The sequence below is a fragment of the Rutidosis leptorrhynchoides genome, chromosome 10, assembly GCF_046630445.1.
Source record: "Rutidosis leptorrhynchoides isolate AG116_Rl617_1_P2 chromosome 10, CSIRO_AGI_Rlap_v1, whole genome shotgun sequence".
NCBI lineage: Eukaryota > Viridiplantae > Streptophyta > Magnoliopsida > Asterales > Asteraceae > Rutidosis > Rutidosis leptorrhynchoides.
Window position 1 is genome coordinate 346,725,291 of NC_092342.1, and position 18,173 is coordinate 346,743,463.

Here is an 18,173-nt window from a genome sequence, read left to right on the forward strand (position 1 = left end):
CTTTCCAAAAACATGCATATCATATACCTTTTATCAGTAATATATGTATTTAATTCGTGATTTATTATAAACTGTTTAACGACGAAATTTAGCATACAAGCATGCATAAACATATATACTCGAACACTAGACATGTATACACTATTAATATGTAAAAGATAAGATATGAATGCTCACGTATCAATATTGTGATTCAATATTGCAGGAAAGTACGTAGACGCAACAGAGATGATAAACACTAGGTTTAACTTGCGAACAATACCCATGAACATTACCCATAACCTCCAAAGGTATAACCCATAATTTTCCTTAGCTCTATCCTGCTCATAAAATCCGTTTTGAAAATCACCCGAGCATAACTCCGTCGTAGTATTTTATGTATACTACTAATACTTAATTTGAATATTGCACTAGAATTATTACGGAATAAAAATATATGAAATAAATATATATGTACATATATGTGTGTGTGTTTCTGCAATCGATCGATCGATCGATATATATAGTTAGAAAATAATATTATAATAATAAAAGTAATCAAACGTGTTTAATTATAATAATATAATAATATAATAAAGTAATAAAATAATAATATAATAATAAAAAGAATCGTACGTTTATAATTATAATAATATAATAATATAATAAAGTAATAATAAAATAATAATATAAAAATATAATAAAGTAGAATATAATAATATAATAATAAAATCGAATATATATATATATATATATATCGATTAAGATTTTAAAAGTCATATTTTTAAAATACTTCAGGGGTATTTTATGTAACTTATAATTAATAATTTCAATCATGTCGCTTTCATGTGAATAGTAAATTAATTAATTTCATTTCATTTACTATTCATATGAATAGTAAATGAATTAATTTCGATTCAACTATTTAAGCTACACATTGTTGTACGTTGTGCTTTACAAATTATACATTTTTAATTTAACTTCGTTTCTTAAAAAAAATTACAAAAATTATATCATAAAAATAAAACGACTTAATACGTAAAATTTTTAATTTGAAAAGCATCGTTTAATAGTAAATTTTTATCATTTCATATATAAATATTATTCGCATGATTCCGTATATATTGAAAACTCTTATGTTTATATAATACATGTTATGACGTTCGTGAATCGTCGGACAAACAAGGTAATTGAATAGTTCAAGAATTTTGAGATTCAGTTTTATAGACATTGCTTATCGTGTCGGAAACGTTAAAGATTAAGTTTAAATTTGGTCAGAAATTTCCGGGTCATCACAGCAAAGCTCAGAAAAAGAGAAGGTTTGGAACTGGAAAACGGATTGAGCAAATCATGAAGGAGGCTGTGGACAAATCACAAAGACTAAACATGCCTTCAAAGAATCCAAATGATTCAGTATCTGCTGAAGATATTAACGAATACCTTGCTCCTGACTCTAAACTTTTACGGACAAATCTTCTTCATCATCCTTCGATATTAGAAATTTTAAGATATCATCGTATATTTCATTATAAATATCCTCGATATTTCTGAAGATATTTTCATAACTATCCTTATCTGAAATCATTTATCTCCTCGTGTTATCTGTATTACATCATAAAGGAAACTGTTTAGTTTCTATATTCTGTAAATCTTCGAGTTTAAATTATGAATATTTTGAAGCAGTGTTGGGAACTGAAGTACGAGTTAGTATAATATAATGACACTTGATCAACGTGATTATATTATAGTAAGTCATGTTGAGTTTCTAATGAAACGTGATAAAGGTTCACATATCATACCCTCATTATAAACCATGTTACATAACTCTTTCATTCTATTTAATCTCTAAAGTATCAAGAAAATATTTTCTTAATGATTCGGTCTTTTTTTGAGGTATTCTGGTAATTTGACAAGTCAGATTATGCTATTATCATTTCTTTCTTAGAACATTAATTATGTTCATTCCGAAATTCATACCTACGAATTCTGGACCATTATTCGCTTGATTTAAAGTCGGGAAGATAAAACAAAAGCTTGAAGCTTCAAAATATCAATGGGAGTATATATAAATCACAGTAAATTAGAGAGAGTATTAACTGTGGATGTCAATGATTATGGAAAGACAGAAGCAGAGGCATCGAAATATAAAGGAAGATATAAAACCCAACAACCACCCAGAAATTATAAACCGTATATATCGATGAATATAGCAATATAAAGATAAGGGAGGACTAAAAACACTATAAAACCAAGAGTATAGTAGAAGTGAATAGATTCTTCTGGCGGCAGATGGAAAAGAAGAATGACGGATATGAAGGTTAGAAGTATATCAAGAATCAGAACTGGATGGAGCATATTGACAAATGCTTTAAAATAAGAATTGAGGGAGAAAGAATAAATGGTATGAGCTGTGGAAAATAAGGAAACGAAGGGGGTAGATTTATAGTACAATATCAGACAGGAAAATCGAGACAGATCATCGCATTAAATCGAAAAGAATCATAATTTTCTTAATTATCGAAGAATCAAATCTTATTACAAAGATTTTCTCCAAATCTCTTGAACTCCGGAAATCAACCCATCTACGTCAAAAGATATGACGAAACTTACTTTTTCTCATTTCACTCTTTTGTGATAACTTCACTCGTACACTTCACATAAACAAATTGCTTTATCCATATTACTCAATGATGATAAAACTCTAATTTTCAACTCGTATGAGTCATGAAAACATACTTATTGTCATCCATGACAACGGGTAGGTACTGTGACAACCCGGAAATTTTTGACCAAATTTAAACTTTATCTTTAAATGATTTAATGTTTTTGACACGACAAGCAAAGTCTGTAATGTTGAATCACGAAAGTTTTGGAACTATATTCATGTAATCAATTATTCTTTGACTGTTCTCGAAGATTCACGAACAATATATATATAACTTAATGTGCATATATATATATATATATATATATATATATATATATATATATATATATATATATATGATTTTAAGTTATTTAGTAAACGATAGTAACATTCAATTATTGATTCGATTGATATTTAGATAAGTTAACTAAAACGTTTAAGATGAACCAGTAAAACACTAATTTGCTACAGTATTTTTGAATTTCTACAGTACCCGAAAAGCTACAGTGTTTTCGAAAATCACTATTTGCTACAGTAAAAAAACTTTGCTACAATAACTTTGCTACAGTAAAACACTATTTCAAAATAAAAATGTATATATGTATATATGTATATACTACGAGACGATGATTTTTAGAAGCAAATAACCAAAACACTTAATTGATTAAAGCTACACTTCGAGTGATATAGTTTATCAATGATTAAGTTTAATTTTTGATAAAGGTACACGTCGCGTAACGAAAAGTGCTAGTTTTCTAAGCGTACGAAATTGCGTTCGAGAAACCAGAACCGGGACATAAGTCGAGTGACAACGTACGAGTCATTGGAACGAAAATTACAAGTCAACTATGCACGTGAATTTAATATAATATATAATTAATTATATAAATTAAATATATTATATATATTATATAATATTATGTCGACAAGCAAAACGTTAAACGAATGTTAGTTGGATCAGAGGGCCATGCGATCGAAAGGCCATGATGCCCAAAAACCATGCGATCGCATGGAGGGCCGGAACATGTCAGGTACTATAAAACGCGATCATTTTGCTCAACTCTTCATCCCTCTGTATCTTTCTCTCTATATTTATATTTAAATTATTATTATTATTATTATTATTATTATTATTATTATTATTATTATTATTATTATTATTATTATTATTAATTATATTATTATTATTAAGAGTATTAATATTATTATTAGTAGTATTATTATACATAAAATACTACGACGAAGTCATGAGCGAGTTATTTCAAACAAGCTTTTCGAGCGGGATAGAGCTAAGGAAACTATGGGTTATAACTATGAAGGTTATGGGTAATGTACATAGGTATTGTTTGCAAGTCAAACCTAGTGTTTTTCATCTCCGTTGCGTTTACGTACTTTCCAGCAATATTGAATCACAATATTGATACGTAAGCATTCATATCTTATCTTTTATATATTAATAGTGTATCCATGTCTAGTGCTCGAGTATATATGTTTATGCATGCTAGTATGCTTTAATTTTGTCGTTAGATAGTTTATGATAAATCACGAAATTGATACACATGCTACGGATATAAAGTATATGATATGCATGTTTTTGGAAAGCTGGCGAAAAATTATTAATTTTTCATTTAGAAATCGCGTGATTTCGATGAACGAATTAAAAGATATGGTCAACTGAATTATGTATGACGTTAATTGAAATTGTGTTTGAAACTATAAATTAATATTTAAATAACTTGTCTATGAGATTGATAAATTGGATTTTTAGATATTACTAATCGAGTAAATGAATTTCTATATAAGACACGTCTCGTCTTTTTGAACAATTGTCAAAGTTGACTATCTTATCATGTTTTAAAGCTTTATAAACACTATAATTTGATTTTTCAAGTATTGGAAAACTATATGAAAATCATATTCGATTGTCATGATAATAGTACCACCATCAGCAACACCAACAGTACCATCACCACCACCACCAACAACATCCGCATCCCACACCTCAACATCACAATCTGTACCTTGAACATCAACGTCATACGCACCATAGATACCAAGGAATACCAACAACAACAAACGATGAAGTATTGATTCATAACTTCATTGAAGAAATATTCTGCAGAGAATGTGTAGTGTCAAAAAGTTTTAGAGATTACTTATTCTAGTTCTAATTGTAAACCAGATTGCATAGCGTGATTGTGACCGAATCACGTGCCAGATCACAAACTTTTGGTTACTTGGTATAGCAGACTTCCGAAACTATATCATTTTATTATTACATCATTTAATGGTGTCATACTGTGGGAAGAGGAGCCTAGAGCTTCACCAGTGTTATCCTTTTTAGGAACAATAGCTACGTGCTTGTATTTGCTTAGACAGCACAACCCATAGTCAAAAGCTGTGGCACCCAAATGTTTTTGGGATTTAAACCGAGTGTCAATTGAAATAGATTGGCATTCCCGAGTGACTCAGATCCACTCATTAGGGAAGTAAAGTCTTTCGACCGTTTCACTTGGTACGTATACCTCTTAAGCTGTACCATTTCATTACTCATCATTTCACGATGAGGTACTGTTAGAGGTGAAAGTCTTGAACTTTCAAAACATGTTCATTATTTTGAATGTGAAATCCTACATGAACATTAAAATTCATACGTAGGTCATCTGCACCAAGGCGGGTGTCAACCGTATGAACGGTGATAGTAGCGTGCAGTCGAAACCGGACCATGCGCTAGATCGGAAAAACTTTTATAGGGCGATCCTCATTGTTTCTCCTAACAAGGACAATGTTGCACCCGACCACTTTATTTAACCACATAGGATGTATCTATTCCATCCTTAAGGGAGTCAAGTCTCCCGACCGACACACTTGCTGATTTGTTTCAGAAGTTGTAGTCCAGACCACTTGTAGGGTGACGAAAAATCTTGAAAAGTCATTGCTAAAATCGACTGAAAATCTACCAGGCCTCAACGTCAAACAGGAAAACTGGTAGTCAAAGCTTATCTCAATGAGGGAGATTTGCTAGCTGATCGATGTCGAAGGGTCAATCAAAAATAGCCTAATTACTCTAACTTAGCTAGGGTAAGCAGGATTCGTTCCACGGAAAGTTATGGTTAACTAGTAAGCAATTTCAGGATTGAGTTGTTTGTGATTAACTAAGATTAACTAAAGTAAAGACTAGAGTAACAACTACTAAGCAAACGTAGCTTTGAATATTTAAAAGCATAAACAGTGAGCTAAACGAAAAGGTTGTAATCAGTTGATTGAGAGCCTTTATCCCTTCACAATCTCAATCTAACATGCATTCATTCAAACAAGTATTATGCTTATCAAATATTGATCAAACCTCATAGACACGATTTCTTAGGCCTATTAATTCTAACTATCTTGGGATTGAGTCATGCAACCTAGACACTTTGTCTTTATCCTTAATCTAATTAACACTAAGTGGATTAAGAACACAATGTTAAATCACTATAACTCAACTTGCAATAATCACAATCAATAATACTTGCATTGATCAATAAGCAATAGGTTTATAACACCACAATTCAAAAGACATAAGTTTCATAACACTACAAACCACATAAACTTGAATGAAAGAATACATGTATCAATTGTTCATGGAAGGAATAAAGATTAGAAAACTAGCCAAGCATGGTGGTGATGATAATCAATGAATTTCTTGATGATTGCATGATGAATAGCACCTTGATCTTGACTTGAATCCTTGAAAAATAGTGATTAGATGGTGTTTTTGTTGTGTTTGGGAAGGTTTCCTGCTGCAAAAACTGATGGAAAAAGGTGTGGTTTCGTAACCCTAGAGCTCTCTTTAAATAGGGGTTAGGAAACTTGATCAAAAAGCTAATTTTCGTATTTCCCGGCACAAGAAAATATGGCCTGGCGTAATTTACACCACTTCTGGCGTAATTTACGCCAATGTAAATTCTCCTGGCGTATTTTTACGCCTAAAATACCCTCTTGTTCTGTACGTATCTGAGCCATGGCGTAATTTACGCCAAAATAGGCGTATTTTACGCCTTTATTAATTTTCTGATTATTCTTCAAGCTCTCAAATCTTGTCAAAAATCCACTTTAACTCGCCATTTTGTACCATATTTCGCACCAACATCTTTCTTACCTGTAAAACATAAAACCTCATCAATGTATCTCCTTTTTCACTCACACATAGTTAATTTTACGTATTTAATCATAAATAATCGTGACAAATAAGGAACGATCAAACCCCCCACACTTGGCTTTTGCTTGTCCTCAAGCAAATCTGTTTTTTACTCCAAGACAACAATACCTAGGTGGTATTAACTCAAATAATTTTTTGCAAGCAAAATTAACTATTAATCAAGATGTAAGGACGATATGGGCCAATCACTCAAAACCTCAAACAACTTTTCTCCTCTAATACCTTCAATCTTAAACTCCTTTTTACAAAACATTTCCTTAGTTCAACAATTCCTCCGTTAATCATATCATCATAAACCTCAAGCATTTTCCCGAATCATCAAATGGATCAATACTTAGACTAAGTTGAACAATTATATTTCACAGCTTTTATGATCCACACTTACTTTTTAATCAACAATATAAATGCATCTAAGTAACATGTCAAAAGAAACACAAAATGGGTTTATCCAGAACAATTGCATAAGGGTTAGTCATGACTCAATTAAAAATGGTATAAAATGGTTACGAATGTCGAACCAATCAAACTTTATAAGGTTTAGAGATTTTAATGTGGCCCTCATTCGCACAAAGATAAATTAACTTAAATCGGAATGTCAACTATAACTAGAATCGTGCATATGTTTGTGTTTTTGTCCTCCTTAACTTTTCAATTAGCCAAATTCATGCCCTTGTCTACACTAGTACTAAGTGCATATCTTTTAAGTCCCGACACCAATGAACCCCCTAAGTCTAATTAGAAATACCCCATACCACAAGCTCGGTGAAGTGGATTTTGGTTACATTGCCCATTTATACGAGGCATCACATGAAAGGTGTAGGTACTTTGTAAGGTTATAAGGAGTTTTGCATTCTTGACTTGACATTTCAACGAGAACGAATTTTATGCCTCAGTGGTCCATGCTTTATAAGGCACTCGTTTCACAATTTTTGGCATACTCTTCTTCTACTCTTTTTTTTTCTTTCTATGCCTAAATGGTCCATGCTTTTTAAAGCAATCGTTTCACAATTTTTGGCATATATAATTTTCAAATTCGTCTCTTTCACTTCCTCCTTTTTTTTTTTTTTTTTTTTTATGATAGCACACAACATTTATCATATAGGTAATGTAGATAATGGGTGTTGGGTGTGGTGAATATCATTGTCATAGCTTGTGATATAAAGCATCCCCTTTCGACCTTTGCCTAGGGAAGAGTGTGTTGCATTGGTGACTATCATCATTATTATGCACTTTCATACTAGTGAGTAAATCGTGGAATCCATTATGAAACCTCGGAAACCACTCTGAGTCAAACTAATTAAAAAGCCACAAACACTATAACATGATAGTCAGTTATAATTGAAATTCTAATTTAAACCAATTATGTCTTAGCAAAAATGAGTTGCGTTGTCACCTAGTGTTACTAAATCTAAACAAGATAAAGTAAGATTAAATTCGACATCAATAACCACAAATAAGGGTAGGAATGGGAAGTTGGTTTTTTTTTTTTGTCTAAAGTTTTATGCTGCTAATGGTTACTAATTGATTCTAGTACACAATTGTGTACTAACGACCTGGGTAGACTGGCTGCGAAAATAAATAAAATAAATAAATAAAACAAAAAAAATGGTTTAAAAGGAAAATCCTAAAGTGTTTCTTTATCATTCATGTTACCTAACATACAACCATGGGATCCCCTTTTTTTCTCAACCTTTCTTCTCTCCATAAGAGTATATTTCCTTAAAATTAACTAGCCAGTCAAATGCCTAACACTATCATTCCTCACCGGCCAAGTCCAAAAACTTCCAAGTTAATTCTTAGTAACTATGGTTACTCTCATGGGTCAACATCTTGATTATAGCCTTGAAATTAAAAAATTTTCAAATTTTTACCACCTAGGCCATTAAAACCATTTATGTCATAAAACCTTTGAACAACAAGCATTTTCAAGCTAAGCCAAATGTACAAATTTCCTTCCTCCCCCCCACACTTAAGTCATGCTACGTCCTAGTATGCATGTTTAAAAGTTATGTTAGACCAAAGTGAGGAAATTAAACAAGGAGAAAGAAGAAAAAGAACAATATTACCCGGGATTAAAAGCAACTTCCCAATATCATTGTGACACGTACACCAACTCCCATTTCATCACACACATGTTCCTTCCATCTAACTTTATTCTTACAAAACAAAAACAAAAGAAAACATAAAAACTAACTAGCCCATTTTCAGAAGGATCCCGCTTTAAACCACCCGATTCCCTCGGGTGGACGAGTTTTGTCTCATGAGGGCTTGCAGTGAACGTACCTACAAAGTTCATTTAACTACTTAAAATAAAATAAGAAAAAAAAAAGAAAAGAAAAGAAAAGAAAAGTGTACATGTTATTACAGACGGAGCACAGGACCTGATTAAAATCAGAGAGGCTCATCCTATTCGGGGATCAGGACCAAAAATACTATCAAATAAGCTTCTCGATAACAGTGCCATGTCGAACACCGACTTCCTGCCCTCTTCTCTAGCTCTCTCCATATCCGGTGGTAGTGGTGTGGGTTGCTGATAAAACAACGGTGGTGTGACAGATGGTGCGGGTGGATTCACATATTCCACCCCTGGTGCAAACCCCGAAGCATAAGTCGTATAGTCAATCGGCTCATAATACGGTGTAACTTGCCAATTCTGCAACATATCCTCATACTGACGTCTTCGGTTATCCCTCTCAAACACATCTTGTTGATATTGCTCAGTCAAGTAAATCTGAGCCCTAGCTGCATCAAGAAGGGTACTCTGTTGCTCCTCCATTCGAGCCCACCTTTGTTCATCTACCGGAATATACCGCCTACCTCTACTCGATCCCTCACCTTGAGGGTTAAAATTCGGATTAGCCCTATCATAGATATCATCCAATCCTCGTGCAACTCGCTCAAATGAATCCGCAGAATTATAATCTTCTTCCTCCTCAAGAGGATTATCATCCTCTACCCCAAAAGTATACCGCTCCAAATAAGTTGGGTTCTCAATTACAAAACCATCCCCTTGTCGCATAAACTCTAACCCGGGAACCTTTTCTTTCACTTTCTTAATTTCTTATCTTTTTCCTTTGGGATTATTCGAAATCCCTCCATTCCTCCACAAAAAGAACGACAAGAACCGCATATAAGGGATCACCGCCCTTTGCTTTAATTGCTCCCGGCACTCCCAAATCCATGTCATCATAACCAAACGCAACGAAGGCACCATTGAATTAGTTACCATGGCATACAACAAAGGTAACTCGTACGTCCGAACTAGCGTAAGATCACTCTTTCTTTGATAGATGTTGTAATTCATCACTATTGACAATATCCTCGGAATGATTTTCAGCTTACTCCTCTCTAGATCAAAATTCTCAATATCAGGTCGGTCGACATGAAACAGCGTTCTCGTCACATGAATATATCTATCAGCTGGAACCTCAAACAACTCTTTGGCAGACGGATAATCGTACCCATCCTTTCCTGCAATTCTTATCCCCGCATCATATGGAAGGTCGGGATGGGCTAATTGATTAAAAGTCTCCATCCGCATTGGAATCACTGAATTCCCCACTTTACCCTCCAAGATTAACGTTTGTGGGAAATTATCTCCTGGAATCCATCTCAAAGTTGACATCCAATTAAACACCTGCGTGGGATACGTCATCTCCCAAGTGCAACCCAACTGTGTACTTTCAAACCCCATTTGAACTGGCTGAAGGACAGCTTCCCAACCCCAGTCTACAAACACCTGAAAAACCCCATACTTTCTCCACACATTTGGAGTTATATACCTTTCACAAAAAGCGTTTCTCAAAAGTTGGTCTTTCTTCTCAGTATACAATCGGACTTGCCATTCATAGGGTAACTCACTTAACCACTTCTTATCATGCCAATTTGGAGCTCCTCCTGGATTGCCACGACTCCTTTTTGCCCTGCTCAACATTTTCTGCAATCACACAACTCAACAAGCTCATTAGTATTTAACAACACACCTTACATGATATTGCTCAATATATCTCATTATAACCTTTTTAGCAATACATGCAAATCCTAACCTTATGCACCAAATCAACACACCAATCCTGTCTTCCTCATTTAACCACATGACACGTGTTATGTATTATCACCACTATTAATCAACCCTTTGTTCAAGTAAACATCACCTAATCATTGTAATCATCATTCCAACGAAAACTATAAACCCTATTATCTAACAATATTACATTGACACTTAACAAACACCAATTTAAACATTAAACATTGGCAACACGCATTCAAATCACAAACATTACCAATTTTCAGTCAAAGTCAACCCTAGTCAACTACTTATAAGCAATTAACAAGATTTAACCTAAACTTTCAAATTAATCATGCATACATACACCATTAACATACCTAAACACAATTAACAATAGATAGAACAAAAACAATGCTTAAACATAATTAATTCGGATTAACCCTAGCACATGAACATGAAAGTAACAAAAACTCTAAATTGATAATCTAAAACAATGAAAAACACAAGAATGATGATTACCTCGATGTTAAAACACTCGAATTGAAAGAATACTTGAAGAATTAAATCCACAAATCAAAACCCCCAAACTTAGTTTTTAGTCAAGAACACGAATTAATACCCAATTTAGATGATTTTGTAAAGATTTGGATGTGTTTATGAAGTGTTATGATGAATTGATGATGTTTTGAGCTTCGATTTGGTGTTTAGATGATGAAAAATTTGGATTTAGAGTGATGGTGGTCGTGGTCAATATATGAGTTATATATAAATAAATAATTTTTTCCTATTTTAAACCCCTAAATCCGGCACCAGAAAAATAACACTGGCGTAAAATACGCCAATACAAAATCAGGCGTAAAAACCAGGCGTAATTTTACGCCAAGGATGCAAAAAATTTCTGAATTCACAAGTTACATGGGCGTAAAATACGCCAAAATTGGCGTAATTTACGCCAACACTCAGGTATAAATTTTTTTTAATTTTCCATTTTTTTGCATTTTTTTCGCACTAAACACATTCTTTTCACACAAAACGTTTTTGGGACTAAAAACCTTGACCCCCTCCCTCACTTTAAGCATTGCATTGTCCTCAATGCATAAAGTTAGAGATAGTCATTCAAACCAATCCCATTTTAAGCCTCAAAAATGGTACTTGCCCCGCCCGTATGTACAAAACAAAATAAAAACTTACAAACTTTACAAAGGTGTGCGAATTTTTGATGGAGTCGTGCACTCGACTCCTCTTTCGGATTAGCATTCGTCCGGATCAACGGCCCCATTTTTTCTAGAGCCGAATCCATCTTTCATACGGAGCGTGATCATGTTATCTTCATCTTTAATTGTCAAAGTCCCCATATTAAAATCTAGTGACATCCTTGTGGTAGCTAAAAATCCTTGTCCCAATACAATTAGAGTATTCGCATCCGGTTCACAATCCATAATAAAGAAATCTTCCTTATAACCAATACCGTGAATAATGAAAAGAACATCTTCTGCAATCCCGATTGGGTCATCGATGGTTTGGTTTCCAAATCGAATACTCGTATTAGTTCGAACCAACTCTCGGATGCCTATTGATTTTGCAATTTTTGTTGGCATCATGTTAACACTCGCACCCGAATCTAGCAATGCCCTGTAAGTCTTCTTCTTTTTGAATTGACACATAACCGAAAAATCACCCGGATCTCTATACTTAATGCGAGGTTTGAATTCACATTTTGGTTTGGATTAAACGTATTCAACTTCAATTGTCCACCCCTCATCATCAACAAAAGATGTTTTGGTGTTGTTCATGAATCTTTCTGTGTTTTCTTTTCCCCACATACTTTCAAGCATCACACGAATCTCCTCTACATCCACATCCAGTTCTTGTTCTACTTCGGGTGTTTCTGTAACCGTGTTAACACAAATGGTTTCATCGTTGCTCGACTTGGAACCTAAGCGTTGATTGAGGCTAATACCCCCACACTCAACACTTTGATAAATTTTATCCATGTCTATAGTATCCGCTACCATTTCTTCACTAACTACTTTATTTGTGCTAACCTCTTGTATCCCAAGCATCATACAATATCCCTCATCAAATTCTCTCTCCACTATATATGCCGAAGGAAAACGCATATTTTCCGAATTACAAAATCTAAAAGTTCCGTTTCCTCCTTCAAAAGTGATAGAACCTGCGCCTGGGTTGATTTTACAATCCGCGGTTGTAATGAATCCACGCCCAACTAACAATGGAACATCTTCATCCGTAGGCATATCAAAAATGGTGAATGGTACTTCAAGGAAGACACCTTTCACACTAACCATCACATCACGAAGTACACCAAGTGCCTGACACTTAGTATTGTTGCCAAGTGTGATGACCGCATCGGATTTAGTCAACGAACATAGAGAACATTTGTCATGAAATAATCGCTTGTACGTCATATATGACATGATATTAATTGTAGACCCCGTATAGGCAATCACCTTGAATTCACGATGATCATTAGCAAAATGTGGTAAGACCCCAACGAAACTCAATTCGAACAATACTTCCCCTGGGTCTTCTTCTTGACGGCGGAACTCCGGCCTTCCCTTAACATCTTCTTCCAATGACAACTTTTCATCAAACTCATCAAAACATTCATCTGAAATAACCTCTGACACCTCGTCCTCTGGCGCATCATCAAATCGCCCATCATCATCCCAAACTTCACAATTGGGCATCCGACTAATAGTAACATTTTGATCAAGCCCATATTAATGTTCTCTTTACTAACATAATTCTTTGATTCGTTCACCCGAATTGTTCTAAGTTGATGAACTTTCATGGGTTCAAACCGAATTGTTTCAACTACCCTAGCATCACCAAGCGACAAACCGGAAGCAATTTTCAATCGTTGGGCATTAACTAAGAACGGTTCCCCACCTTTTGGATCTTTTATTTCAATTGCCCCGTACGGAGTAACCTTGCTAACCACATAGGGACCGTTCCACTTACTTCTCAACTTACCCGCAAATAACTTTAGCCTTAAATTAAACAACCACACACTTTGCCCCACTTCAAACATCCGCCTTACGATTTTCTTATCATGAAACGCTTTCGTTTTCTCTTTGTAAATTTTTGAACTTTCATAAGCATCGCGTCTCAACTCATCCAGTTCCAATAGGTCTAACTTTCTTGCTTTTCCTGCCTCATCCATGTTCATGTTCACATGTTTAATAACCCATTCTGCACGATGCTCAATTTCAACAGGTAAGTGACATGCCTTCCCATAAATATGTCGATAAGGTGAAGTGCCAATAGGGGTTTTATAAGCTGTCCGGTAAGCCCAAAGCGCATCGTCTAGTCTTAAAGACCAATCTTTGCGATTAGGATTTACGGTTTTTTCTAAAATCCTTTTTAATTCCCTATTAGATACTTCCACTTGCCCACTTGTTTGGGGATGGTAAGGCGTAGCAATTCGGTGATTTACCCCATAGTCCCTTAAAAGTTTAGCAAAATGCGAGTTCTTAAAGTGCGAACCCTCATCACTAATTATGGCCTTAGGTACACCATGACGACAAAAAATATTTTTCTTAACAAACTTTAGGACAACTTTGTGGTCATTGGTCCGAGTAGCCTCAGCCTCCACCCACTTGGAGACATAATCAACGGCTACTAGTATATACTCAAACCCAAAAGAAGGTGGAAAGGGTCCCATAAAATCTATGCCCCAAACATCAAAGATTTCACAAACCAAAATTGGGTTCATGGGCATTTCATTATGCTTATAGATTCCCCCCATCCTTTGACACCTAGCACAATTTTTTACATACTCACACGCGTCTTTAAAAATAGTAGGCCAAAAGAAACCTGAGTCGAGTACTTTGTACCCGGTTTTCTTGACTCCGTAATGTCCTCCACATGCAAAAGTATGACAATGAGCTAGAATGTCCTTATGTTCATCTTCCGCCACACATCTTCTTATGATTTGGTCGGTTCTAATTCGGTAAAGAATCGGGTCCTCCCAAATATAATGCTTAACCTGCGATAAAAAGTAATCCCTCTTGTGCTTGTTCCAATGCTCCGGTATCTTGTTAGTCACCGAATAATTAACGATATGTGCGAACCAAGGTACCTGCACAACACTAAACAAACACTCGTCTGGGAAATTTTCATGGATTGGTTTAGCAGGGTCAAACGGTGGCGGGGGTATCCTAGATAAATGGTCGGCTACCACATTCTCAATACCCTTTTTATCCCTTATTTCCAAATCAAACTCTTGTAGCAATAAGATCCACCTAATCAATCTAGGCTTAGACTCTTTCTTATCAAGCAAGTGCCTTAGGGCACTATGGTCCGAAAAGACAACTACCTTCGACCCCCACAAGTATGATCTAAATTTGTCTAAGGCAAACACGACTGCTAATAATTCTTTCTCGGTCATGGTATAGTTCACTTGGGCATCCGAGAATGTTTTACTAGCATAATAGATAACAACCGCTTTCCTATCAACTCTTTGACCCAAAACAGCCCCAGCCGCAAAATCACTAGCGTCGCACATAATTTCAAATGGTTTGGTCCAATCGGGTGATTGCAAAATAGGTGCTTCGGTCAACTTACGCTTAAGGGTGTTAAAGGCCTCCCTACATTGGTCATCAAAGTCAAAAGGTGCGTCTTTTAATAACAAATTACACAATGGTTTAGAAATAACGCTAAAATCTTTGATAAACCTACGACAGAATCCTGCATGCCCCAAAAACGATCTTACCACCTTAACATTAGTTGGTGGAGGTAATGTAGCAATAAGTTGAACTTTTGCTCTATCGACTTCGAATCCCCGTTCCGACACAATGTGTCCCAAAACCACCCATTTACTTACCATAAAGTGGCTCTTTTCCCAACTAAGGACAAGGTTGGTCTCGGTACACTTCTTTAAAATGTTTTCCAACATACTCAAACACGACTCAAAAGACTTGCCAAATATTGAAAAATCATCCATGAAAATTTCTAAAGACTCGCCTATTAACTCTGAGAAAATACTCATCATACACCTTTGAAAAGTAGCAGGTGCATTACATAAACCAAAAGGCATTCGTCTAAAGGCATAAGTTCCATAAGGACAAGTAAAAGTCGTTTTCTCTTGGTCATTAAGGTGAATAGGTATTTGATTATATCCCGAATACCCATCTAAGAAACAATAAAATTTCTGACCTGATAACTTTTCGATGATTTGATCAATAAAAGGCAAGGGAAAGTGATCCTTTGAAGTTGCAGCATTCAACTTCCTGTAGTCAATACATACCCGCCAACTCGTCACGGGACGGGTTGTGATCTTTTCACCTTCCTCCGTTTCCATTACCGTTATCCCAGCTTTCTTTGGCACTGTTTGCGTGGGGCTTACCCACTGACTATCTGAAATAGGGAAAATAATCCCTGCATCTAACCACTTAAGAACTTCCTTCTTTACAACTTCCTGCATATTCGGGTTTAACCTGCGTTGCGTATCATGAGCAGGTTTAACCTCCGGATCTGTAACTATTCTATGCATACACACCGAGGGACTTATCCCTTTCAAATCAGCTATCGTCCACCCTGCTGCAGCCTTGTACTTATGAAGCACTTCCATCAAAGCTTTTTCCTGCACACCTATCAAATCTGAAGCAATAATAACTGGCAAAGTGATGTCAGTACCTAAAAATGCATACTTCAAATGAGAAGGTAAGGGTTTTAACTCAAGAGTCGGTGGTGACTCTAGTGAAGGTCTCGTATTAGTATCAATGGATTTAGGTAATGGCTCATATTTATGAGTCCATGGTGGCAACCTAGCATCCATTGTACTTGCTACTGCTAGTTCTACTGCTTGACCTCTTCACACTCAACATCCTCTTCGTTACCTAAGCAAAATATTTCTACTGGGTCGTTGGTTATTAGGTGAGAGGTATGCTTTTCCACTAATTCATCAATCACATCTATCTGATAGCATTCATGGACATCCGGTGTATGAAGAGAATTAAAGATATTAATTCTCATCTTACGATTCTCGAAAGATATGTCCATAGCACCCGTTCGAAAATTAATGTGAGCATTAATGGTGGCCAAAAACGGGTGTCCCAAGATTATAGTGGGTTGGGCATCTCTATTCCTAGGTTCAATGTCCATAACAACAAAGTCAACTGGGTAATAGAAATCTTCCACCTTTACTATCACATCTTCTAATATCCCCCTAGGCGTTTTGATTGACTGGTCCGCTAGTTGAATAATTATGTCGGTTCTTTTCATTAAACCCAATTCAAATCGGTCAACTAGACAAAAAGGTAAAATATTAATGCTAGCTCCTAGGTCCAATAACGCCTTTTTCACATTCACGTTTCCTACAGTCACCGCTATCAACGGGGTCCCTGGGTCCTTAAACTTAGGTGGAAGTGTACCCGAAACAACCGCACTTAAGTGCACGGTTAGCTCCACCTTTTTGGGTAAAGTCGCCCTTTGCTTCCTCTTTTGAGTGCAAAGAACCTTTAAAAATTTAGCATAAGACGGGACTTGCCTAATAGCATCGAGAAGGGGTAAATTTATCTTAACCTGCTTAAATGTTTCCCACATGTCCTCTGGTTGTGGTCCCTTTTTCCCATAAGGGAATTGGTTTGGGGACTCTAAAGCCTTGGGAAATGGAACGGTTTTTGATTCCGCCTCCACTTTCCCAGCCTCATTAACGATTGGTTCGGTCTTTTTCACCCCCTCCCCATGGTTATCATTTTCACTTACCTCTTCCTCATCAAGAACAATAGGAGACTTACTTGACTCTTGTTGCACTACCTCTTTTTCACCAACCTTATTGTCATACTTCTTTCCGCTTCTCAAGGTACCTACCATGTTAACGCTATGCCCTTTTCCTTGATCCTTATGATTTAGATTTAGAACCGTGTAGCTTGGAATTGTACCTGGTTCCCTATTTCCCTTACTTTCCTCTACATTACCGATCTCCTTAGCCAATGCACCAATCGACTTATTTTGCACTTCTATCATTTTTCGCATTTCGAAGATGAACGCATCCATCTTAGCATCCAAGCTAGATGGTTGATTGGTTGAAGTACTGTTTTGATTTTGGTTTGGGTTCTGGCCTTGGTTTTGGTAATTGTTTTGGTTTTGGTTTCGGTTGTTTGGATAAGGATTTTGATAATTTCTTTGGTAGTTGCCTTGGTTCTGAAAATTACCCTAGTTTTGGAAGTTGTTTGGTGGTCTAAGTTGGTTCCCTTGGTTAGCATTCAGCGCATTGTTATTGCTCCAATTGAAATTAGGATGATTTCTCCCACCCGGATTATACGTGTTGGAGTATGGATCATATCTCCGTCCCCGAGCCTCGTTAACTT

At 35.6% G+C, this 18,173-nt stretch overlaps 1 protein-coding gene across 1 annotated transcript; it reads right to left on the reverse strand.

The window, feature by feature from the left end:
• Window positions 1-16,659: 16,659 nt before the first annotated feature.
• LOC139871453 (uncharacterized) lies at window positions 16,660-17,859 on the reverse strand. Its single transcript, XM_071859165.1, has one exon. The coding sequence runs from the start codon at window positions 17,857-17,859 to the stop codon at window positions 16,660-16,662; it is 1,200 nt and encodes a 399-aa protein (XP_071715266.1).
• Between the last annotated feature and the right edge of the window lie 314 nt (window positions 17,860-18,173).

Excerpts from the sequence above, each read along its gene's own strand:
- LOC139871453 (XM_071859165.1), bottom strand. The coding sequence starts at position 17,859 with ATGGATGCGTTCATCTTCGAAATGCGAAAAATGATAGAAGTGCAAAAT.